Source organism: Strongylocentrotus purpuratus, unplaced genomic scaffold, assembly GCF_000002235.5.
Source record: "Strongylocentrotus purpuratus isolate Spur 01 unplaced genomic scaffold, Spur_5.0 spur5_contig_821, whole genome shotgun sequence".
NCBI lineage: Eukaryota > Metazoa > Echinodermata > Echinoidea > Camarodonta > Strongylocentrotidae > Strongylocentrotus > Strongylocentrotus purpuratus.
In genome coordinates, this window is record NW_022145526.1 from 1,519,703 (window position 1) to 1,545,801 (window position 26,099).

The 26,099-nt window shown below is 38.0% G+C and overlaps 2 protein-coding genes across 3 annotated transcripts in view; both read right to left on the reverse strand.

Annotated features, from left to right (window-relative positions):
• The window catches only part of LOC115918512 (Na(+)/H(+) exchange regulatory cofactor NHE-RF1-like), a 32,570-nt gene extending 20,394 nt beyond the window's left edge, over positions 1 to 12,176 (reverse strand). The window contains exon 1 of one of the 2 annotated variants that reach the window (XM_030981349.1): positions 11,757 to 12,173. In XM_030981349.1, coding sequence (XP_030837209.1) covers positions 11,757 to 11,874 — 118 coding nt within the window. In that variant the 5' untranslated portion in view covers positions 11,875 to 12,173. Of the gene's footprint in view, positions 1 to 11,756 lie in introns of both variants that reach the window. The other variant, XM_030981352.1, reaches the window with a different exon arrangement.
• An 8,081-nt stretch (positions 12,177 to 20,257) lies between these two features.
• Positions 20,258 to 25,871, reverse strand: LOC115922321 (caspase-3-like). Its single transcript, XM_030981079.1, has 7 exons — positions 25,610 to 25,871; positions 23,763 to 23,848; positions 23,235 to 23,408; positions 22,504 to 22,720; positions 22,015 to 22,251; positions 21,423 to 21,532; positions 20,258 to 20,407 (listed from the first exon to the last, which is right to left on the reverse strand). The coding sequence occupies exons 1-7, from the start codon at positions 25,869 to 25,871 to the stop codon at positions 20,258 to 20,260; spliced, it is 1,236 nt and encodes a 411-aa protein (XP_030836939.1).
• Between the last annotated feature and the right edge of the window lie 228 nt (positions 25,872 to 26,099).

Sequence of the window (26,099 nt, forward strand, 5' to 3'; positions counted from 1 at the left end):
AGGGGAATAGAGATGACACCATGTAGGATGTATGTGGCTTTAAGGTTATAACTGTAAAAGCACAGCGCAACCATTGCTTGAACATTAAGTGTGAACACCCCTTACCATGGATAATTCCATTTCACACTTGAATGAGCCGAAGCTCTTTTGCTGGCTGGAAAAGGTCAAGGTATTCGTATAGTGCATCTTCTTATTATAATGATGCCTTGCTTATTCAATTCTGAATTATTAACAGGGATTCATGCAGATATTATAAGGAGAAACTATATATCACCGTGTTTCTAAATTGGGAAGTAGGCCTAACAGCAACTTGAGTAACAGTATTGTAAAACCGGAACTGACATGGAAAGTAGTAGCCTACATTAGTACTAATACTCCTAGTCCTACTCCCCCTACTACTACATGTACTTCTACTACTACTACTACTTCTACTATATGTTACTACTACTACTTCTACTACTCCTCCTACTCCTACTTCTACTACTACTACTACTACTACTACTACTACTACTACTACTTCTACTATTACTACTACTCCTACTCCTACTTCTACTACTACTACTACTACTACTACTACTACTACTACTACTTCTACTACTTCTACTACTTCTCCTACTCCTACTCCTACTACTACTACTACTAATACTCCTCCTACTATTTCAGGTGTACACAGGGAAAAAATTAATATTTTTTTTTTGGGGGGGGGGGGCTACTTTTCAAGCTTTACTGCATAAAAATAACACTCTAAAATTTGTTTTGCATTGAACTCTATGACTTTGGGGGCTCTTTAGGCATTTCGGGGGCAAATTCGCCCTGAGCCCCCGTGTATTTTTTTCACTGGGTGTACATGTACATGTAGACAGGTATTCTCTGAGCACTTTCAGGCTGGGGAATCTTCAATTTCACAGTGCGCTGGACGGTGGCCTTATGAAATAACCATGCCAGGGTATCAAATAGATGATAAGCTTCCAGCATGTCTCAAAATTATCCTTTTTCAGGAGTGGTAAGGTATTCTCAAAGCATTTTCAGGCTGGGGGTCTTTGAAATTCACAGTGGAACATTAGATAGGGGGTTGTGATCACTTTCTAAAACCATTGACAATGATTACTTTCTGGTGTGGACTCATATCCTCGAATCACTTTCAAGTTGAAGTGTCTTCAATTGCACATGTAATGGATAAGGGGTCTTATGAAATGAACCAGGGTATAAAATTAATAATGAACTTCCGGCATCTATAATAGATTCAGTTAGGCTTACACAAAAAGTTAATTTCATAATTATAAACTTCAAAATTATCTTGTATATTTAGCAATCGTGCAGACGCACTTATGGTTATGAACCCTTAAGTTGAAGTGAAGTAACAAATCACAAAAGATATTAGGGCCTAAGGTTAGCATGATAAATATAGTTGGGAGAATTAATGAATCAATAAAATCAGTTTTTCCCAAATTTTATCATTAATAGTGGTTTCTTTTCACTCAAACTTCCAGATTATCTTTAATTGTACATCTGGCATTGGAGCACCATTTTCGCTCATCTGAACAATGTTACCAAGTTCCTTCAAGGCAGGGGTGTCTTCGATTTCACAGAGCAATGGGCAAGGAGCCCTATAGGCGCGTCTTCATCATCTCGAGATTGCCAAATGGCCCGCTATTTCTGATTTGGGAAATAATCCCGAAGTAACAAATCGCGTCTTCATCAGCTCGAGATTCGACCTCGAAACTTGAAACTCGACCTTGAGAAAATAGCTCGAGATATTTTGCTCAGCATTAGCACAAAGGTGCGAGTCTTCGGTCTGGTGTAGACGCACAGGACAAATACATGTAGCAGGATATTTTGCCAAATAGTGGGATGTTTTGCAAACTATCCGAAGATATCTTGGGATGACAATCCCGAACAAATATCCCGCTAATTGCTACTTCGGTCTGATGAAGACGCAAATTAGCTGAATAGTTTGCGATCAGGATAGTTCAAATAGCTGGATAGTTGGCAATCTCGAGATAGTGAAGACAGGCCTTCGGAGAGTTAGCCAGGTTATGGTATGAAATCGATGATTCCTGCATCTCTCAAAAGATTATTTTTCAAGTATAGACAGGTATTCTCTAAGCATTTTCAGGCTGTGGTGTCTTTGATTTCACAGTGCGCTGGACAAGGGGCCTTCAAATAACCACGCCAGGGTATGAAATTGATGATAAACTTCCTGCATGCATCTCTCAAAGTGATCATTTATCAGGTGTGAGCAGGTATTGTCGAAGCCCTTTCAGGCCGAGGTATCTCGCAGGGCACTGGACAGGGGCCTTCAAATAACCAGGCCAGGGTATGAAATTGATAAGCTTCCTGCATGCTTCTCTCAAAGTGATCATTTTTCAGGTGTGAGCAGGCACCCTCAAAGCACTTTCAGGCTGTTGTGTCTTCGATTTCACAGGGCAATGGACAAGGAGCCTTATGAGATAGCCCGGTATTAAGATCAGCTTCCAGTGCCTACAGTATGATAATAACATTGAAATCAGATAACGCAGTCACCTGATAGGATCCCTGGCGACCGAGGCAAGAGCTCTTTCGCTGACCATGTTCACACTACCAAAATTCATTGTATAGCTAAACGAAAAATCCTCATTTTGACATTACCTGTAGCTGCGACCAAAAATAATGAGTTTTTTCTCACATAACAGCAAACACCATCAAATTGAAAAATCCACCTCTCGAGTGGGTTTGTTAATGTTATCAAAATGCCTGACAAAGTTTCACATAATCTTGCAGTGAAAATGCTAACTACGGTAAGATATCAATTTTTGCTTGTGTGACTCTCCTTGCTTCTGTGCTAACGCATGCAGGGCACTGACAACTAAACTAATTGCACAGAACAACAATTTACACAGTACTTGTTCAAAACTACTATTTTTAGATTTTGCAAAAAAGAAGAGAAATCTATTCAAGTCTTTCAAGACTAGATTTTTCCTGTGATATTTTTCTGAGATTTTCGGTTTCCACAGCTACTGTAACTCTGTCCACTTTCCTAGAGGGTTGCTGACCAGCAAAAAAATCTTTCATATATTTCTTTTAGGAGAGTGAAGCAGATAATTTACTTAATTTTCTGTAATATCACATTAAATCTGGCATACACTGTACAGTACTACTGGTACTGCACAGTGCAGCCCACTGAATAATGTACAGAGTAGAGAAATTTGTACATTATAATTATAGCTGAAAGAATAATTATGCATGTTCACTGATGGGTGATTTGGGCATCTAACGGAGGACGTTCATTGTCCTCCAAAACCGCCCTTCCTCCCCAACTGTTTACACAACACCCACACAAAGTATGTTCATTTTCTTTTCTTTCTTTTTTTACCCCTATTTAAAGCCCCTCAGTCTCAGGTGTCTTTAAATTTTAATTACATTTGCCGACGTCTTGTCTGCTATCTGTGTACACAATACTACATGTGTATGAGGTAATAGAGAGTGGATACTGTGTACATGGTACTGCCCTAGCGATATGATACATTTAGCATTGTTTGCTGTGACCCAGTTTAAAAGTGTTTTTTTTATGATTTCCCTCATCTAAATTATAAATAAATTCAATCACTGTTCTTGTCTGACCAAGAAGTTGCCCACCGTTGACTCTGAAATAATTATTAAAATCATGAGAAAGGAAAACTGCTCTAATTTGTTGCTAACCTATTTTTAGTTCCTTACATTGTTTTCTTGTGTGTTTTGCTGGTATTATAAACCACTGTAGATGAACATGTCCTTGTACATTAGGTAAAATCTACATGACATGTTACATGTACATGACCTGAAAACAATTACTAACACCATACAGTAGGAAAACAAAACTGCTCTAATTTCTAGCTGACCTTTATTTACTTCCGAACAATGTTTTCTTGTGTTTTTTCCTGGTATTTTTTATCTCAGTTTTCAAATTTTTCTGATTTCATACAAATTAACTTATTATTAACAGGGTTGGATCGTCCTTTATGCCTACTTGAAGGATTATTTATGTAAAATCTATATTACATGTTTCACGACCCAGACACAATTACAGGTATTAACTTCATATGAAAAGAAAACTGCTCTAATTTCTTGGTGTCCTTCAATTCTTTAGTTCCTTACATTGTTTTCTTGTTTGTTTGTTGCTGGTATTATAAACTACATGTACTGTATGTCAAATCTACATGATACAGGATACATACAATGTACATGCATGTTCCATGACCATGACACAATTCGTCGCTGTTTTCACGAAGTGACGGTAGTGAAAAAAATTGCATTCACTTTGCGTTACGATTTTCCTCACTACCGTCACTTCGTGAAAACAAGGACGAATTATTCAAATCATAGGGAAGAGAACTGCTCTTATTGCTTCAATGCTTGTTGACCTTTCTTTAATTCCTTTCATTTTGTAACATCATACCCGTAACAAAAATCCTATCTACACTGTATATCAAGTTGCAGATTTTCTTTAAAGCATATACACATGTATATCAAAGATAAACTTGAGTTCTGGTAAAAAAAAGAAAATGAATTCTCACAGAATCTAACGAAACTTACACTGAATGTTCAAGATTACAAATAAATGTCATGTGCCAAACAATTTTGGAAGAAAATGTATACTGGCTGAGTAATGAGCATAGAAAGAAAAGGAAGTCAGGGTAGTACTAGCCCGGACACCATGTGTGTTGTCCCATATATATCTTTCTGTGTAAGTGATTGTTACTTTACCAAGACTCTGCCAAATTTATGATGATTTTGATGACTCCAGAACCTTGCATTACACACCATTACTTACATGTACATGTACGATCAACTTTTCTGATCCATTCCACACCTTTTCTTTCACAATGCAATATTTTACCAGTACTCAAGTTTATCTTCAATATTGCGTGCAAATTATATTGTTTCATCTCCTATTTCATTACAGGTGACATAATGTACATGTATATTTAGTTTATAATACCAGCAAAAAAAATGTAAAAAAATGAAAGGCAGTAATGAAAGGTCAGCAAGAAATGGCCGATCGCCTGTCTGATTATCAAGATATTTATGATTGGAATTACAAATTTTAAAAACCGTTTGCCAAATGGTTTCCATTACACTACAGTCCATTGGGGAAAACGAGTATGGTTAAACCGGTCACTCTAAGATTTTTACTCTTTTGAGGGACTTCTTGATCATTTTGAAGCGCAATTTTGTCAGGGCTTCAAATATTACACCATACCACAGACACTGATAACACTGATAACATTGTTAAATGATGCCTTTAAATCTATAATAAATCACATTCCCTAGAATCCCTTCCATTTATCAAAAAAATCTTTCAGTAGTGATTGATTGTAGATTAGACATAAAACTGTATATTCCAGTTGCACAAACACACACCACAGTAAACAGACTAGAATCAGACTTGTTTGTACAATAGATGACTGGGAACCTTATAGAGCAAGAATGCTTGAATGAGCCGGGTATTATTTTCGAAGAAGAAAGGGGCCTGCTTTTAAGTACTGTAGAACAATGGTGGGCTGTCATGGCTTCGATGAAAGAGTGTGGGTTCCGAATCGTCATGAATAATGCAAGAAAGTGAGCTCCATTCATACAGCCTGATATCAGGTAGCTTGCAGGCGCAAATCCTTGTCAGTTATAGTGAAAAACTTCAATACCGGTATTATGTAGTGAAACCTGTCTATGAAGACCACTCAAGGGAGACAAGAAAAGTGGTCTTATATACCGGGTATGCATTTATAGGCAGGTGGTCTTTAAGCCTCAGTCACAGTATTTGGCTTACGCATTGCTGTGTATTTATGACAAGCCGTTTTTTAAATCTATTCCTACATGTATTTCTTGATATCAAGAAATGAATACTTTATATAATACCGGCATCTCCAGTCGGGCCATGGTCATCATGAACAGCTTCGTCAACGACATCTTCAAGAAATGATTTTCTGTTGTAAGGCAATGGTAATTCTTGATATGAAGAATGTGATTTCTTGCATATCAAGAAATAGGAATAAATGTTAAAACGGCTTGTCATAAACATGCAGCAACACGCAAGCCAAATACGCAAAGTTGTGACTGAAGCATTATGTACAGGTGCCCTTAGTACAGTGTACTGTACATCAATGAGAAACCATTTCAAGGGAAACCAAAATGTGGTCTTTGTAGACAGGTGGTCACTAAAGCAGGTTTGACTATTTAAATGCAGCTTGAGTATCCATGGGTCTGGGATGAATACAGTATACATGTACGTGCGCAATAATATGAAGACGTTACTTTTATCTTCATGTACTGAACATGTATCTACATGTATGTACAGGTGTACATGTATGTATCATAATCATTGTTATTATTGAAAATCAAAATTGGTCTCTCAATTATGATCTTTAGAGTTTAGATAATAGTTTTTACTTCAATAATGAACTATCAACTTGAGAGAGTTAAAGTTTTGATTTATGCCTCTCCACCTGGAGCTATGCCTGGCAATGTCTCCCAGCTCAGTAATCGGTGTGTTGACTCACCACTTAGATACTAAAACAACACTCAAATTTGTCTGTCATCTTGGTTTGAAAGTAATCTTTCCGATAGATCTCAATAAGTAGTTTATAATAATAATTCCTCCAATTTTTCTTCTATTACACGGCGTACCACAAGATTCTATCCTAGGTTCTCTACTTTTTTTAATTTACATTAATGATCTTACACATTCAGCTGCACCTCGCAGTTAAATGAAAGGCCTTCCCGCTTGGGTTTTTTGACACGGACATGGCTTGTTGCCGACAGAGTCAGCAATTTTTTTTTTTTTTTTTTTAAATTTTAGGGTGAAAAAGAGGGGTGCGGTACACGAGGGCTGTTTATACACCATTAATTACCGCAGATCTTAGTCTTTGTGCAGGTCTGAAAGACACGAGTGCTATACAGGTAACTCCTATAAGAACCCTCTAAGATTATTATCCAAATCACTTGAGGTACTTACACTGTACACTGTACTTCTATTCTATACTACATGTGTACAATCATGTACAGTAGGACGCAATAGAATGTACTGGACTGGGGGAACTTGAAGATGTGATTATTTTGGAACCATGCAAAGTTTAACCTTCACTTTAACAATAGAGGGTTACTCATCAGTGCAGCTCTATTCTCTATTGTTAAAAGCCTATTCAATCCTATACTAGTCTGCAAGTTCAGACTCTAATTTGCTACTTAAAGAGAGGAAACATGACACTTGAAGAAATGTGGCTGTTATACTAACCCTGACACAGTACTCTTGAGGCCTGTCCTCATCAGCTCGAATAGCCTGCTATTTCTGATTTGGGAAATTAGCCTGATCATGAAATAGCGGGCTATTTGGCAGGTGAAGACGCAATTAGCGGGCTATTTCCTTGGTAAATCTTCCCAAGATATCTTGGACTAGTTTGCAAAATAGTCCGCTATTTGCCCCGTCCACGGGTCTTCACCTGCCCGAAGATTCGCACTATTCGCTGGTGATAACAGGCCTATGGTGGATAGTTACTATACATGTACTTGTACATTGTAGTTGTAACCGGACTAGAGTTGGAGTGGGCGGACCATGTAGTACATGTATTGAACTTTACTTGAATGGATTTAAGAGACCGAGGGAGATCAAAAGATTAAGTGAAGTTGTAGTGTTCTTGTTGTGTAGTGAACCTTTTTTTATTATCATCATTTGACTTCTTGTTCAATCAGGTAAATGAGGCCTAAATGTTTTTTTTAATCTAGCCCTTTAAATAAAGATGTAAATCTCATATTACTTTATTATTATTATTATTACTTAATATGTTATCATCATTATCGTTTTGTTTTATTATTATCATTTCTTTATTAATAAATTACTTGTAGTAGTAGTAGTACATGTGTTGTAGTAGTAATATTTGTTTATGATTTAAAATTATTATCATTATCATTGTTATATTTATATTCATCATAATTTGAGAACAGATAATAAGTGGGTAGTACATGTACAAGTAACAGGCATTTTCAAGTTTGCTTTCTCAGCATTTTGGGATTGGAATAACAATCATATTAACACTTTAATTATAGGTACATGTAATTGATAACCAAAGACCAAAGTACAGCCTGTATAATGAGCATTGGACTTTAGCATGAGAAAACATCTTTAGATCTCGTTGGTATTGTACACTTTAAACCAAGATATTGCCAGCAGTGCATGTAATGAAATTAAAGGAAGTCCAACCAGATATTCTGTTGCTTTTAACCCTTCCTGGAAAAAAATTATTTTTAGGACAAAATTTATTTTTAGGCATAAATTGATCACATATTGGCAACAGTAATATATTTCTGTTATACTGTAGCTACAAATGTAGATTGTTTTAATGAGTTGCAATGTCTCTAGAAACAGTATATGTGGGCGGGGATGTTATCAAAAATTTGCCAATTTCGATTAAAAAAACAATGATTTTTAACTTCTCAACGTGTTGCCAATTTGAAGCTTTTATACATGTAGCACCTGTTCCTTTTAAAAATTTGAGACATAAAACGCAAGATAGTGAACCCCCAAAATGGATGCAGTAAGTGTAGGAATGTTTGCCTTTTTTCTCATTCATATGGCATTTAACTTGTAATGCTCTGAATCAAAATCGATTGAGCTAATCCACAAAAAGTGAAATTATTGTCCCCAAGTAACATGTTTATACACGATACTGTTCACTAATTACAACTGTAAATACAATGTAGAATCTACAGAACATCATAGAAAGATCAGGGTGGTATTATAATTTTTCTGAAAATATATTGCTTTTGTATCTTTCTCGATGGTAAAACACTATCAATTGGTTAAAATATGTAGACTTCTATTGCAGAGTGTACAGTATTGCGAAAATTAGAATTAATTATTTGAAAGTATTGAATTTAATGCAATGCAATTATTTTTCTTGGGGCAGCTGCAAGTCTGGTCTTCAAAGCTGTCCCCATTCATAGTATCATAATATTGTCATAATATCATAATATAGTCACTCCTGGTAATAAAGACTGTATGTATTAATACAAGTATGGTTTAAAGCTTATCTGCCGTAGTTTACAGAAGGGATTAAACTGCCCTGCAAGGTCACTGGACAGGTGGTTATCTCATCAACTCAGCTCTCAGTTAACATAAGAAAAAGAGGATCATGGGGGACCAATGGTCACCGATTAGGCATTGTTTGTTATATAGAGGGCGCAAGTAGCTACAAGTAGTGCAGTGGGCCTTTAACTTGTAAGGCTCTGAATCAAAATTGATTGAGCTAAACCACAAAAAGTGAAATTATTGTCACCAAATAGCAAACTTTATACACGATACTGTACACTAATTACATTGAATATGTAGGGTCTACAGAACATCATAGAAAGTGCAGGGTGGTACATGTGATGTATGTGTTATAATTATTCTGAAAATATATTGATTATGTATATTTCTCGATGGTAAAACAATATCAATTATCATGAATTACATGTAGGAGTCTTTGGTTAAAATATGTCGACTTCTATTGCAGAGTGTACAGTATTGCAACGATTAATTATTTGAAAGTATTGAATTTAATGCAATGCAATTATTTTTCTTGGGGCAGCTGCAAGTCTGGTCTTCAAAGCTGTCCCCATTTAAAGTATCATAATATCGTCACTGTAATATATACCGTACTGTACTAATTAATGTAATAATGTTACATGTATGGCTTACAAATTACAATATTCAATCAACTCATTTTTAATTCTTTCCTGATACTGAGTGTTTATCATCTGTCTTTTATTACAACTTTTCAAAACTTGAATCAAAGTTCTTTCGCTGCTAATAATAACCTTCTGGATTCAGTTTCAGTTTCCCATGTATATGTACACACATACTTTGTGAGTGTGTTTCACAATGGCATGATGTACTTTAGAGTCTGTATAATAAATCATGTCCATAATTTAATGACTCTCAAATCATTTCCTTTTGCAATATCAGTATACAATGTATGAAGAAATATGAACATGTACATAGTTTACAAAATTACAGTAGTGTGTACATGTAAATGTACACATGTACATTGTACATGTACACTGTATGTACATGTACATTGTATATGTACAGTGTATATGTTCAATGCATGTACAGTACAGTACAGTACTGTACAGTGTGTGTTGTTTATGATTGTTTTAAATGTTTATGTTGGGGGGGGGGGGGCCACATGTAGTTTTAACTAGACTGCAGACACAAATTCTAATTTGACAATATTAAAGTTTACCGTACCACAATTCCTAAAGCCTTTTCCGGAGCCTACAGTAGCTCTGCTCTGTCAGTCTCTGCATGGACCTAGAAGCAGCTACTGTACATGTAAACTAAAGTAAAGATCCTATGCAGATTGCAGCATAAATGCTGTCAGCCTAGTCTTACAGTGCAGACACTGTTATGCAGAGTGACCAAAATTGCATTCAGGGTTTCTGCTAGCGTCCAGCAAGCTAAATTTCAACAGAGTTTAATACTGAGCTAAGTTTGGGTACAATCTGTCATTACATGTATGCATGGTAAAATTAATAAGTATAACTGTATGCTTTATGACATGTACAAGCACTGTACATGTATGTACAGCACATGTAGGCCTACTGATTCCTCTGTGATAAAGTTTATAAGTAATTATGTGGAGAAAAAAAAACTGAAGGGTGCGCGTGCAAGCGTGAAGTCAGCAACCTCAATGATAATCATCATCATAATGTGAATTACTTTATACATGAACTTAATGAGGATCTGAGATTAAAGTCCGCTAACTTCACGCACATGCGTGCCCCAGCCCGCACCCCACTGTTGGTTTGCACTTGTGTTGTGCAGCGATTTGCCATGAAACCTGGCCTAGGCCTGTGACTTGTGAGAACCTGCATACATGTATTATAATGTCTTCTGTTATTATAAATACTCCAAAAAGGCTAATTAAGCCCAAAAGGCAAATAACGCAAAAAAGATAAGAAAATTGACACAAACCAGATTAATGCTTTTTTCCTTCTAAATGTTTTAAATTTATATAACCTTGTAATCAGTTATTGTTAATACATGCTTTTTTCCTTGTAAATAAGTTTTTAAGTTACACAACCTTGCCATTTCCTAATAATTTGTGTACATTACCATGTTTTTTTGTTGTTGTAAATGAACTTCTTGATCTCGGTTGGCGGACTCTGGGACCTGCTTGTTTTGGGGGCTCTGCGCGCGTGAGACTGTATCGTATCCATGGTCGATCGTATCCTACCATCTTTCATGTTTTGAATTGTGCAGATCCTTGAAACACGTTGGTCTCTTTGCCAATCTGCTGGGATTGAGATGTCCATCCTCCACAGGGGCCGGGGCCCCACTCACAAGCATTGCTTTTTGGAGTCTCAATTTGGATCATGTTTGTTCGTCATGATTACTAACTATGCCATGGGGTTTTTAATAAACTGAAACTGAAACTATGGTAAGAAACACAACGACTTTCAAATCATGACTATTATTTGACAAAGATTTTTGGTATGTTTAAGTAGGGTATCTCCACACCAGAGTCGTGCCGGATCGAAGTTTGGATATGATTCTGAACTACCGCCCCCCCCCCCTTGTTTTCCCCTTCTTCCCCTCTCTGAGCATGCCGAGTCTCTCTCTCTCTTTCTCTCTGTCAGTGTCAAGTTTCTCATAATTTATCTACTTTTGTTAATGTTGTATCTTTCCAATATCCACCCTATTATCCAAAACATCTTTCTTTTCTTCTTCTTCTTTTCATTTATTATAACATCTTATAACTTACCTTCATCTACGGCACGAATGTACTGCCCGTGTTGACCCTTCTCGCCATGAAGATTGAAGCCGTAGCCATCGGACCCGCGAACCAACGAGCACAACCTCGGTTTCCCGGGCGCATCCATTTTTGTTTTTTCCTCTTCGCGTTCGAAACCCCCTCCTTCAAATCAACTTTCCAGCAAAATTCCCGAAATGACACCACCAATGCTCCGCCTGGCAATAATCCTGTGGTATTTATCTCAGACGGGGTACCGTTGGTCTCCGATTTTGCGAGAAATTAATGGCAGAAAAAGTGGTTCGAATGATGCTGATCGGTGTTACTCCCTGTTACGCAAAATACTCGCTGACAGGTGTATCGGTCCCACATACACAAATTGCATGGAGCTAGCGCTGAACACTGTCTAATCAATTATCATTGTACGTAACATAATGATGCTCTGTGTATAGTGTATTGGAGGGCAATGTACAGTTTGGTCACATGACCCCGAAATCCAAACAAACTATTATGGGCGTACACGCTTTAGCATACCATCACACTGGCGAATGCGTGGACACACGGAGTGAGTGATAACTTTGTCAGATAGAAAAACAACGCCCTTTATAAGTTGATGAGTGAGAAATGGAGCAATGTTCAATGACTATTGTAAACTAACCCACATAAATTGGAGAAGAACTACACCTTGAATCAGTTGATGAATAATTGAACAAACTTTCCACTATGACTAGACCCTCTCTCTTTTTCTCGCTCTCTGTTTTTTTTTATAAAGATGCATAACAAATTATTATGCAGGTTGCCTGGGGATTTTAATTTCAGGCATGATTGAATTATGTTAAAAATATGTTAGTCATCAACTATAATTAAATAAATTAATAATAATTATCTGTTCAAAGTGTCATCATTCTTAGTGATTCATAAATTGTTATACCTCACTATTTTATTGTTACCATTTCTGTAAAAGACATAAGGTTATAATTATTTAGTTCATTTTTTTCTTTTCCCGGCATCCATGTGACTCTTTTCCAAATGTACTCTCGTTTTGTATTCAATGATGTTCTTTGTTTTTGCCGAATAAATAAAAATAATAATAATAAATAACAATAATCAAATTGACGAACGTTTCATCACTACCAATGATTCAAAAATACGTCTGGATTTGTGTAGGCCTACACCCCTCCCCTCTCCCGTCAGCGCCCGTCCGTCTTCTTTTTGTCCTTTATATTTATTATTCTTTTTTGTTGGTTCTTCTTCTTCTTCTTCTTCTTCTTCTTCTTCTTATTCTTCTTCTTCTTCTTCTTCTTCACATTTTCACTACTCTTTCCAAACTTTTCTCCTCATCTTCCTTTTTATTCTTCGTCTTCTTCCTGTTCCTTTCTCAGTACTCCAATTGTATTTTATTTTCTTCCTCCTGTTCCCCCCCCCCCCCTCCTTCGTTCTTCACCTCCTTAAGTTTAATCTTCTTCCATTACCTTTTCTAGTTTTCTTATTCTTTTTTTCTTCAACCTCAATGAATGAAGCCAGGGAAAACACTTCGATTTTTTTTTCTCGTCATCTGCACGGTCGCTCATGAGCCACACATGTACTTTTGCACAAAACAATAGGCACCAATTGGGGAAAGGGTTGCTTTGTGCAAGGCAACACAACGGCTCTGCAAAATTGACCTTTTCCAGACTTGATAAGCACCATGGCAACCCTTTTAACATCGGTACATAAACATCGTTTTCTATTCAAAACTACAATCTCGGATAAATAAAGGCCGAAACAATATATGTGTATGCGTGACACGTTGCCCAAATGATCAAAATTGTATAGCTAATCGTGACTTTCTTCACCTTGTTTCTAATTGAATGCTATACCTGTTTTTTTTATTTTTTTTATCTTCTTAATCGTTTAGTTGAAATGTCATAGTTTTATTATGTTTTTATTGCCCATTGACTGTTCTGTTTCAATTGATGTTGGAATTTGAAAATAAATGGTTTGAATTGAATTGAATTGAATTGAATTGACTGGCCAAATCATTTATTCCTAAATCTACATTAATTTTGCAAAAATTTGCCCAGACACGAAATTGCTCTCATGTTGGGATTCCATTTGTTTGATTGAATGATTGCTTCATTATTTTTTTCTTTCTCTGTTCTTTTTATTTTTTGTTATGATTTCATTTCTTTTTCTTTTTCTACTCAGTGTTGTAAGCCCGTTGTCAGCCTAATAGAGAAAGATAACATCTTTAAATCAAGTGTCAGGGAGCGCCGATGTTTGTTTGTTTTAATTGCAGGGGGTGAACAGACTAGACTTTATTGGTGTCGTTGATTTTGTGGTGTTTGTTGTCGTTGTTGTTGTTATTGTTGTTGGTTATAGTCCTGTATTTTCTAGTGCGGTAGGCTCTATTGAAATGGGTAAGGCCCATTTCAAACAATTAAGTCTGTTTCTGTGTTTGTATCATACATGCACTTACATAGGCCTACATGCAGTGCTTCGCAGGTTGTTGTTCTGCATTGTGTGAGGGGGCGGAGCGACCGAGCAAGAAGGTTTCAAATATTAGAATAATGAAACTCTGTATGCTAATTATATAGAGCAACCGCGTGTTAAAAAAATGTGGAATGCACTGAAAGATTAAGGTGCGGAGTTGGGGGAGGGGTGCTACAGCCCCCACACGCCCCCGGTACAATAGCTGGTAAGTGTTTGTCTCTTTCTGAACCTCTCCCGCGCGACCTCTCTCTCTCTCTGAAGCAAGCCAGATCAAGCGAAGCGTGATGCTCGCTATATACCCTCCGTCTCTGTCTGTCTGTCTGCTCTAAGAATATTACAACCGTGATGCGTTGCTATGGCGACGAGATGTTAGGAGGGTGGTGAAAGCGATCGATCGATCGTTATAATGTGTCAAGTCTGATTCGGGAAGACATCTGTTTGTCACGTGATAGAGTAGGTATCACGTGACGGGATGGAGAGGGAGATGGGGATGTATCTAATAGCTGGCAGTCTCAACAACATCAACGAAGATTTGTCGTCAATTAAAATGGTGACCCGCTCCCAAAGGGAGATAATCAGAGTAAAAAATTAAACTTTTGATACCCCCCCCCCCCCCCCCCCACTTTAAAACAAAAAAGTTCCAGAAATCACCTAATCGAGTTGGGAATGTCTGCCCCAAGTAATAATTAATGAGTCCATGATGGGCTCACAATTAATTTTTAGCAAATCATGAGTTTCTTTTTTATCATTACACTGAAATGAATTTCTCAAACGACTATTAAAGAAACAAATCAATTAGAATTCAATTCAAATTTAACCTGATGACAAACTATGGTACAATGTGTTAGACAATAAAATATAATCAGATAAATAAAAAAAAAGATTATAGTAGACATTGCAAAGAAGCCCCCCCCCCCCCCCAAAAAAAGAAACTCATCTTGAAGGTGCTTCCGCAACCCCAACCACCCCCCCCCCCCGCTTTGCTTTTTTTCTTCCTTGGTCTTGCTACAGAAGTGTCACTATATAAGAAAAGGAAATTAGCGATTATTGTCGATAATGGCAGATGTTTTTTTAAATTGTGGACCGAAAGCTCAAACCTCCAACTGATTGCTGTTCCTCTTTACAATGCCTTATTCACGACATCACCTGACATGGGAGGGACAACATTCTGATAATATTCTCTCTCTCTCCCCCCTCTATTATCCTTTTCTTTTTCTTTCCTTTCTGTCTCTCCTCAATTCACGCATCTCCCTCTCTCTTTTTTTCATTTCCTTCTTCTTCTTCTTCTTTTTTTTCCTTCTTCTTCTTTTTCTTCTTCTTCTCCTTCTTCTTCTTCTTCTTCTTCTTCTTCTTCTTCTTCTTCTTTTTCTTCTTCTTCTTCTCCATCTTCTTTATCTTATTCTTCTTCTGATCCTACTGCTCCTCCTTCGTCTCCAATATTCTTCTCCATATTTTCCTATCTCACATTCGTCCTTTCTTGCTACCAGTGATGCTTTCTCTCTTTGATACCAAATAAATTCTTCTCCTCCCCTTTCTCTACTTCCCTCCTCACTCATTTATTTATTTATTTAATTTCATCTCTTTTTATCTATATTTCATTTTTTTGTTCTTTTTCTTTTTCTTTTCTTCTTTCTCTTTCCTTCTTCTTCTCATTTCTCTCCTCTTTTCTCTTACTCCAACTTTACATTCTTCTCGCTCCCTTTTCTTATACACTTTTTTTTCTCCATCTTTCTACCTTGTATTCTCACAGACATGTGCCCCACCCCTCTCTCTCTCTCTCTCTCTCTCTCTCTCTCCACATTTCTCTCCCTGTCCCTCTCGCTCTCTATTTGAGTCTCTCACATTCTCTTTCTAATCACAGTTCACGTTGTTTGACCAAATCAGTAACCAATTTGTCAACCTCAGGCTTACTTTTCTAACTATAAAGCGGCCAAATTCAACTTGAAAATATTGAAAGGGGATTTGTAGGCCATTGTAACACTTTTATATGAGGAACATCAGCTTTTCTTCAGCGAAGAATGAGCTGCAATTACCCCTAAACCCCACCACTTTAGGAGATTACACATAGCTGATCTCAAATTTACAAATCTCAATTGAAAATGGAAATGGTTCTTTTAAAGGCCTAATCCGCTCCAAAAGTAGATCAGATTACCAGTGGTGCGTTCATAGCGTTATTGGTGCGTTATAGCGGTATTGATCAGCTCTCTGTCTTCGCCTACAAACTTTCTTTTCTTTTTATTCATTGTCAGATGTTGTCCTCCCCCCCCCCCCCCCCCCCCTCCCCGGGAAATGGTATTATGCATTTTTGGAAAATTCATGGATTATTGTACAATAATTATACATAATTTTACAAATAAAACAGTTAGCAACGTCAAGTTAAGAGAATAGCGGAAACATCGTATTATGACAATCCTGATATGACCCAGCAAGCAAGATACAGATGTAAAATGACTATGGTGCAAGACCCGGAAGCTGGGACACCCCCCCCCCCCCCCTTGAAGTTAGACCTGGAAGCTTGGCAGCTGGAGACGGCTTTCTTCCAGAAACTTTGGTATTCAAGGTATTCAAGGTATTCAAGGATGTAGGAATCAAAGGAAGAAATAGATTAAAAAATAACGAAAGAAAGAAAAATTAAAGAAGGACGAAAGACAATTTTTCTCCCCCTTTTTTTTCTTCATTTTGTTTAAAACATTCATTGTCAGATGTTGTCCCCCCCCCCCCCGAAAATAGTAGTATGCATTTATTGGAAATTTCATGGATTATTCTACAATAACTACGTCGAGTTAGGAGAATATCGGAAACATCGTATTATAACAGGAAGAAAGGAAAGAAGGATAGAAGGATTCGAAGGAAGAAATAAATTTAAAAAATGGAGATGGAAAGTAGACAAAAAGAAAGAGAGTTATAAATATTAAACGAAAGAAAGAAATAATAAAGAAGGACGAAAGAGATAAATATCAAAATGCAATCAAATGGAGTGTCCTGCGTTCATTATAGGTGGCGCTATACAGTTCTTTGCGAAATACACGTTACGTGAACTGTCTTGCTGTGCTGATCTCTGAGCTAAAAACCTTTCTCTGCACGGCCTCTCTCTCTCTCTCTCTCTCTCTCTCTCTCTCTCTCTCTCTCTCTCTCTCCCCTCTCTCTCTCTCTCTCTCTCTCCCCTCTCTCTTTCTCTCTCTCTCTCTCTCTCTCTATCCTCTCTCTCACTCTCTCTCTCTCTCTCTCTCTCTCTAAAGACATTTTACCAATACATTTTTCGATATATATTCATGAAATAGATATAAAAAGTAATGCTTTAATTGTAATAAAGAGCAATTAATGTCTTTAAAAAACGATGTATTTCTTGGAGTAGGGGCTTATACAAACAGTCGATGAAATAATAAGTCATGACTACAACATCATGTTGTATGTATGCAATTCGCATTCTGAATATTGATATATGACAAGTGAATGCAATCATAATTATGTAACATGAGAAAGTTGAGTTCTGGGAAGAGGTGAAAAATAATTTGTGAGCGTTATCTTTGTGTTATGCAAGCGTGGAATAACATCAGATGAAAAATGTTCCCTGAAAAGCATGGCTCTTCAAATGCCTTAATATCCTAAATAAAGCATGTATTATGTATAAAATCAATAAAAATCGGAACGGATTCTTATGCCACATGTCCCATACACATCTTGAGTGCTTGTAACTTTACCAAGACTAGGCCAAATTTCTTTTCATTTTAATGATTCCAGAACCTTGCAGTAGGCCTGCCGCCTACAAACCAATACTTATATGCTAGATGATCAATCTTTTCTGATCGATTCCACAACGTTTATTTCACAATGCAATCCCTTGACAAGAACTCAACTTTATCTTTAACAAAGATGTTTGCATTAAATGTGATTACATTAATACGAAAATGGTATATTACAATGTATTTTCAAATCGCTAAAGAGGCCCATCTGTTTGATGGTGAAAATTAGTTCTTCTTAATTCACAATAAGCAGGAGAAGTTTTTTTTTTCAACGTATTTACAAGCTTCAAAATTACCGCGATCAGCAGTAACGTCGCAGAGGCATGCGTTGTATATAAACATCTTGGTTATTACAATACACCACATAATTATCTAACTTTCAGATTAATATACTTCCACCCTTGCATTTATCACTACTTAATGAAAGAAAAACTTGAGTTCTGGTAAATATAGAAAATGAAGTCTCACAGAATCCAACGAAACGTACACTGAATATTAAAGATTACAAATAAACGACATGTACCAAACAATTTTGGTAGAAAACATGTATAGCGGCCGAGTAATGAGCCCCCCCCCCCCCCTCCTGTGGATCCGTGCCTGTATATAACCATCTTAGAAAACTAACCAACCTATTACAATTCACCATTAATAACATAATTATCTAACTTTCAGATTAATATACTTCCACCCTTGCATTTATCACTACCTAGTTGAAGAAAAACTTCTGGTAAATATAGAAAATAAATTCTCCCAGAATCCAACGAAACGTACACTGAATATTCAATATTACACATAAATGACATGTACCAAGCAATAGTGGTAGAAAATGTATAGTGGCTGAATAATGAGCATAGAAAGATAAGGAAATCCGGGTATTAAAAAGTAGGCCCAAAACCACGAGGTCACTATATATGCAAATGGAGGTTGTGTTTTTTTAAATCAAAGATGGCGCCCAGTACTTTTTTGTGCGGACTTTTATTTCACTGATTCAAACAACCAATCTACTGCAGGATAAAAACGCCAGGATAAGCCATATCATTTTTTTGTCTCAAAACACGATTCCCATACCAGCAGGGGCAAGGGGCGTCTTTCAAAGCGAGGGGGGCACCCAAAAAGGGCAATTTCTGGAGAAAAGTAGGGGCACCTTCAAAGCGAGAATATACAATTTTTAGACATTGGTAGGCCCTTATACCCCTACATTGTGATGAGATTATCAGTGATGATTTCACCGTTTTTTTCTCTCTCTTTACATGATCCAAGATACTTATTTATTTGCGAGCGAGTAACTATTTTAAGATTTGTGAGGTTGCCGTGCTAAAAATTACATCTTATAAAGAGGAAAACAATCCTAATCATGAGATATAGAAAGATCTTATTATGTTAACTCAAAATGCGAGCGAGCGTAACGAGCAAGCTTATGGGTGAAATCGAAGAAAAAGTTGCTCTTAGTCGCTTTAAATTAGATGCACATTTTATGGGGAAAGAAAAAGGGGACACATGTCCAAAGTTTAAAGGACAATCATTAGAAAAGAAAAAGAGGACATGTCAAAGTAAAAATCGGATTTATCAGAGGTAAAAATGAGACACTACTCGCACCTCATGAGGTGGGAGAAGAAAAAAAAAGGAACTTATAACGAAGGAAAAGGGGCGATTATCAAAAGGAACATGGCACTAATAAAAAGGAAAGGATAGGGGCATGTGTCAAAATAAAAGGGGCACTTATCAGAGATGAAAAAGGGCACTTATTACAAAGTTAAAGATGACACGTCTCACATTTTTGATAAGGGCAATCGCCGGAGATAAAGAGGCACTTTAAACTGTCAAAATAAAAGGGACATCTCTCAGATTTGAATAAAGGCAATTATAAGAGGTGAAGGGGCAATCACCTAAGATTAATGGGGGCCCTTGTGAAAATGAAAAGGGGCACGTATTACAAAGAAAATTGTGCACCTATGAGATTGTAATAGAAGCATTTATCAGACGTTGAAAAAGGGGCATTTATGAGAAAGGGAAGTGGCTCTAATTAAAAAAGAAAAGGGGCATTTATCAGAAGGACAAAGGGCACTTATCATAAAGACGAGGGGACATGTTTCAAAATAAAAGAGGGCACCTATGAGAGGTGTAGAGGGGCACTCATCAAAGATGACAAGGGGCACTTTTCAGAAGTAAAAAGGGGCACCTTTCCTATGTAAAAGGGATTACTTCAGGAAACTTGAAAAAGTGTGTGGGGGGGGGGGGGGGGGGCAATACTCCACCTCCTCTGAATACCAGAGCTCAATATAGCTTTATAGATGCATCTTAACGACTTCCCGCTTGCGGCGGGTATTTTGGTAAGAAGAAGATCTTCTTTCCTATCCCTTGCTTGATAATCTGTGGGGTCTGCAGGGTTAGCTGGCGTCGGCGCTGGTAGAGCATATATCCCTCCTGGCGCTTCACTCTGTCAGTTACCTGAATGCATGGATGATTATGAGAAGAAAACTATAATGAAACCTGTCTGTAAAGAACACACAAGGGTGACAAGAAAAGTGGTATTTACGGACAGGTGGTCTTTATGATCAGGTTCCTTTAGTACATGTTTTAATGAGAAACCATTTTCAAGGGTAACAAAAATACGGTCTTTGTAGACAGGTGGTTTCTCTATACAGGTGGTCACTAAAGCAGATTTGACTGAATATCAAATAGCTCTTATAGATGCAAAGGTTTGATTGGGTGTCGTATCACAAGAGAGAAATGTGGAATGGAGGCGGATCTGTACACAATAACCCCACCCCACGCACTTTAAAGGAAGAAACAAGGGGAAGAGAGGAAGGAGGAAAAGGAGAAGGAAAAGAAGAAGAAGGAGAAGAAGAAGAAGAAGAAGAAGAAGAAGAAGAAGAAGAAGAAGAAGAAGAAGAAGTAGAAGAAGAAGAAGAATAAGGAGAAGAAATTGATGAAGAAGAAGAAGAAGAAGACAGGGAAGAAGAAGAAGGGAAAGAAGGGAAAGAAGGAGAAGATCGAAAAAGACGATGATGATGACGAAAAAGAAGAAGTAAACGATAGCGTGAAGGAGGAAAAAATAGAACAAAAAAGAAACATTGGCTTAAAACCATTCTTCTCTTTTTATTAAGCCTCTTCAGCACCGATGCTGTTCTTCCTGATGTCCCTGCGGCTGTTATTACCCCAGCATCTGCCAGCCTAGGTCTATACACTTGTGGAGATTGGCAAATGTGGAGTAATGCTTTGCCAAAAGACGTATTCGAACCATTAACCCTTGGATCGAGAGTCCAGCGAATGAACCACGACACCTCCTCTGAATGGGCAACAAAATGATTTGGGGAGGGGGAGGGCATCGGGGATGTTTGGAACGAACAAAAAATCGAATGAATTCATTATTCATTTATTCTCGATGGAAAATTAGCTACTCCACGTACTACTCATCTAAAATTAACTCAAAACGAAAATGATGTACTAAAAGAAGTGTAACCTTTGTCATGATGTCATCGAGATGGTGGTCGTGGGCACTGGCGATCAGCTCTTCACAGAGAGCCTGAATGAACCAAGATCCGTTCTGTTTGTGCCGTAGTGAGAAATAGCCTGTCAATGAGAGTACAATCATCGTAAATGTACAGCAATTTCTTCAATTTACTGCTCGTTACCTCTTCCCTTTCATGACCTTCAGCCCCCCCCTCTCCTTCTATCTTTCTCTCTCTTTCTCTCTCTCTCTCTCTCTCTCTATATATATATATATCTCTCTCTGTTCTCCACTCTCTTTGTTTTTCTTTCTCTCTCTCTCCACTCTCTTTGTTTCTCACTCTCTCTCTCTCTCTCTCTCTCTCTTCCTATCCCTCTCTCTCTCTCCCTTTGTCTCCCCTCTCTCTCTTTGCCCCCCCCTCTCTCTCTTTTATCCTCATCCCTCTCTTTTTCCTTATCCCTCTCTCTCCCTCTCTTCCTCGCCTCCCTCGCCCATATCTCTTCCTACATCTCTCTCTCCCTCTCTCTCTGTCCCTTCCTTCTCTCTCTCTCCCTCTCTCACTCTCACCCCCTCCCCCCCCCCCCATCATCATTTCTCCCCATACCTTCCGACGTGGATTGAGCAATGTACATATCAGCATTGTCCGGTACACTGCAGTCAGTTTCCACTTCTCCTCCTCCTCCTCCTCCAACTCTACCAGGTGATGTCAAACATGCTTCATCTTCTGTTACCACGGTAGCCCCTCCATCCCTTGCTACCCCGTCAGTCCCGACAAAGTCTGCACATATTTCATTATCCACTGCGGAAGTGGAGAGAGATGGAGCACTCGGCGTTATTTTTTCTGAAAACAGTAAGAAGAAAAAAAAAATTCAACTTCTTGGCAAACAACTCTTTAACCTCTGCGTTTGATGTCATCGGTGAACGTTGTATTCGAGTGGTGCAGTCAGTGGAAGTGATAAATACACAAAATACTGTGTGTGCATGTGAACGATTTGACCGTGCCTTTTTTTTAATAATTTGAAACATTTTGAAAAACAGCCTTGCGGCTGACGGCAGGTTTTTTTTTACCGTATTGAAATAAAATAAAACAAACCTCCACGGCAAGCCTGGAAGATCATGATCTTTGGTTTCCCAATCAGGGCGGGGCAGTTGTTCCCAGAGAACATATCCTTGATTTCCTCAACGGTCACAACCACCTCGTCGGTACCTTGGATACCTTCCTTCTTTCCGTGACTCATGAAGACTAGGACCACCGAAGTATGAGAGGGTAAGATCTTCCGGTTTAAGCTCTTCAACTTCTGTCTGATGCCCTATAGAGTGAGAAATGGATAAGAGATTAAGAGGGAACAATGAAAATGCTTTGAGAATACACCGAAATGGCTCTGTGTGTGTGCGTGTGTGTGTGTTTGTGTGTTTGTGTGTGCGTTTCGGTGTGGGTGCGGATGTGTGAGTGTGCGGGTGCAGGGTGTGTTTGTGTACAGGGATAGCAGGTACGATGTCTCTGTGCGTGTGTGTGTGCCTGCAGTGTGTGTGTGTGTGTGTGTGCGTGTGCGTGTGTGTGTGCGTGTGTGTGTGTGGATGTGGATGTGTGGGGTGCGTGTCGGTGTGTGTTTGTACACTGGAATAGCAGCTACAGCCTCCGAGACTGATGGTCCGAGAGGCCGACAGCTCTTTCTTAATTGTGCCTTCTGACAAATTTTGTGGTATTTTTAGGTAATAATTATGTCTGTAAAGCGCCTGGACACATCGTCGGTGTATCTATATATATAAGCACGGTTTATTATTATTGTTATTATTCTGTATAGGTATATAAAAAATTCTTACCTGAGCAGTGAGATTTTGAGCTTCGTCTGCCGTATAGCCAATCTCGGTGAAGACATGTTTCACATTGGCTAAGTCAACATCAGACCCTGTTCTTTCAGTCGTTCGATCGGGACCAAAACGGTAGTTGTTCAAGATGAAGACCAGACCCTTATTGCGTTGATCCATCGGGTAACACTGAAAGAAATAATAGTTATAATATTCGTTACAATTATCATCTTTCTTTGTCGGAATCTTTCAGGAGAGGCAAACTTCCCCCACTTGCCAAAATACGCTAGTGAACAAGGAGCGAAACAATTTTTTTAATTAAAAAAAAAAAAAAAAATTGGTTAAATAAATGTATCAATGTACAGTATTATACATTTACTATTTTTTGTTTCTTTTTCCGGGGGGGGGGGGCTTTCTGCCAGCTTCGTTAGCAAGTTTATTAATTGAATGAATAAACACCCAACCCTCCCCTCCAAAGCATCCGACTCCTCCCCCCTCCCTCCTCCAGGAAAAGAACCAATTCTATAGTGGACTAGGACTAACCTCTTCCCGGTTGAGTTGTTGATCGGTTGGAAGAGCTGGGTAGATGTGCATGTCTTTATACAACCCATCAACATCTGGAGGAATATCTGTATGAAAAGGGAGAGAGAGATTGTATATTTTTGAATGTCAATAAAAGAGGAAATTTCAAAATAGGTGGAAACCGGAAAATGTTGGACCTGTGCTTTCACGATGAGACCGATGAAATAATTAATCAAATATTGAATAAGAAATTAAAGAACATTACTCAAATCAGGAAAACAAGATGCAAGTTTCAAAGTACGAATTCGACTTAATTTATCTCATACCAGTAGGCATTTGTTTTTAAATACGTTAATGGTACCTCATAATATTAGTATGATGTCGTATTAATACCATTAAGATAGCAATGCAAATAAGGGCCCGTCTTATAAAGAGTTGCGATTGATCCGAATCGATCGCAAGTCCTCCGATCGATCGTAAGTTTGCAGTCTCCTATCTCGTATGTACTTAGTTGCGATTGCTATCAATCGCAAATAAGGTGCGATTAATCGCAACTGTTTATAAGACGGGGCCCCGGAAGAAATCGCTACATACCAACAATATCGTCTTCCACTGTGTTTTCATCAAGAACACGGTACTGTAAGAAATTGAAAAGTGTATTAGTTGAGAAACTTTTACTATATACTTCTTAGAAATGCAAATATAACATTGACAAAATCGTGAGTCGAACAAGAATGATTGAAATAAATGAATACACAGATTTTTTAGAAAGTAAATCAAACCAAAAGTTTCAAACTCAAAGGTATCAGAAAGAATTTAAATTCATTGAGCCAATTTTGGCTAATTCTAAAGGGAAAAATGAGTCTCATTCCCATTTTTTTATGCCGGTATTTTTTCAGAAAATAAATCAAACTACTGATATTGGTACACCCGGCTTAATTTCTTCAAAGGTATACTGGTTAGGGTTGGGATTAAAATTGGTTTTGAGGTAAGGTTTATGGTTAGAGTTAGGTATACATGTAGTTAGATCTAGTGTTTGGTCAAGGGCTGAAGTTAAGAATTTGATTACTTTAGTTATTGTGTAGAATTAATAAAATAAATAAAAACATAAACAAACATTCTCTCTGTCTCTGTCTCTCTCTCTCTCTCTCTCTCTGTATATGTCTCTTTCTGTCTCTCTCTGTCTCTCCATATATATAAAGGCCTTTATACGAATACCTGTTGTTTGTCATGTCCATGACGTAATTTATAAATGATGTAAATTACTGGCAGAAGAAGTAGGGGAACGCCTAAGAAGCCAATAAATCCAAACTTCCTGAATGCTGTAAAATAAAAAATAACAATTATTATCTAATGACTGATAGCTATGCATATTTTACTATCGATAATGATGTTAAAGGCAGTGTATTATACTGACACTACTGAAGGTTTACGTATACAGAATCAAAGCGGTATACGGTATAATATCACACACAAAACAAGTATTAAGATAAGGAATTTGGGCTAAATACGAAAAAGTTTCAAAGAGCGCCAGTTTGGAGTTGTGAGACGCTCACGCGGTCATAGTTTAAATCACAAAGCTAACAAAATCCCTCCCGTGTGCCATCTCTACGAGAGGGAGTCATTTGGAGATCCATGACATGACTGACCAATCAGGAGCGACTTCCGCTGTCTCGACTCCTTCCATGCGCCTGTGGAGCTTTGACACGTCCACGCGGTTATAGGTAAAATCATGAAGCTAAACAAAATCCCTCTCGTGTACCATCTAGAGCCATTTAGAGCTCTATGAAATAACTGACCAATTAGGAGCGACTTCCGCTGTCTCAACTCCTTCCATACACAAACTATGATTTAGCTGTGGGACTTACTACGTGATGTTTGAGGAAGAGCAGAAGTAGAAGGCACTGTCTTCGGAGTGGAATGACTCGGTGGTGTCGGACTCCTTGGTGTGGTAGGACCAGGACTTATCTCTGTGGTAGGGTTGTCTTTGGTGGTAGGACCCTCGGTGGTCCAAGAACCCTTCTTTGTCGATGAACCCTCCGTTGTCAACGGATCCTTAGTCGCTGGAGGACCTTGCGCTGTCGTCGGATTTCCCGTTGTGAGAGCATTCTCCGTTGTGGAAGAATTCATCGTCTTTGTGGAAGGACTGTTCTTTGTTGTCGAGGGTGGTGAAGTAGTCGTATCAGGCACATGCTTTGTCGAAGATGCTGTTATAGAAGGAGTGGTGATGGGTGGGGTCGGTTGTTCCTTTGCTGTGTAATAACATACTCAAAGACAATTAAATTACTAACAAAAAAATGAAATGAATCAATGTGACCTTCGGCTTATCGCGTCGTTTATGTTTGTAAAACCAAAGTC

Bases quoted from the DNA above. Each gene is read 5' to 3' on its own strand.
- LOC115922321 (XM_030981079.1), bottom strand. From the start codon at position 25,871: ATGAATTCTTCCACAACGGAGAATGCTCTCACAACGGGAAATCCGACG. The intron at 23,849-25,609 runs GTAAGTCCCACA...CTTTTCATACAG, and splicing joins TCTTCCTCAAACATCACGTA to ATATTCCTCCAGATGTTGAT. The intron at 20,408-21,422 runs GTTACACTTCTT...CCATGCATTCAG, and splicing joins TCGATGACATCATGACAAAG to GTAACTGACAGAGTGAAGCG.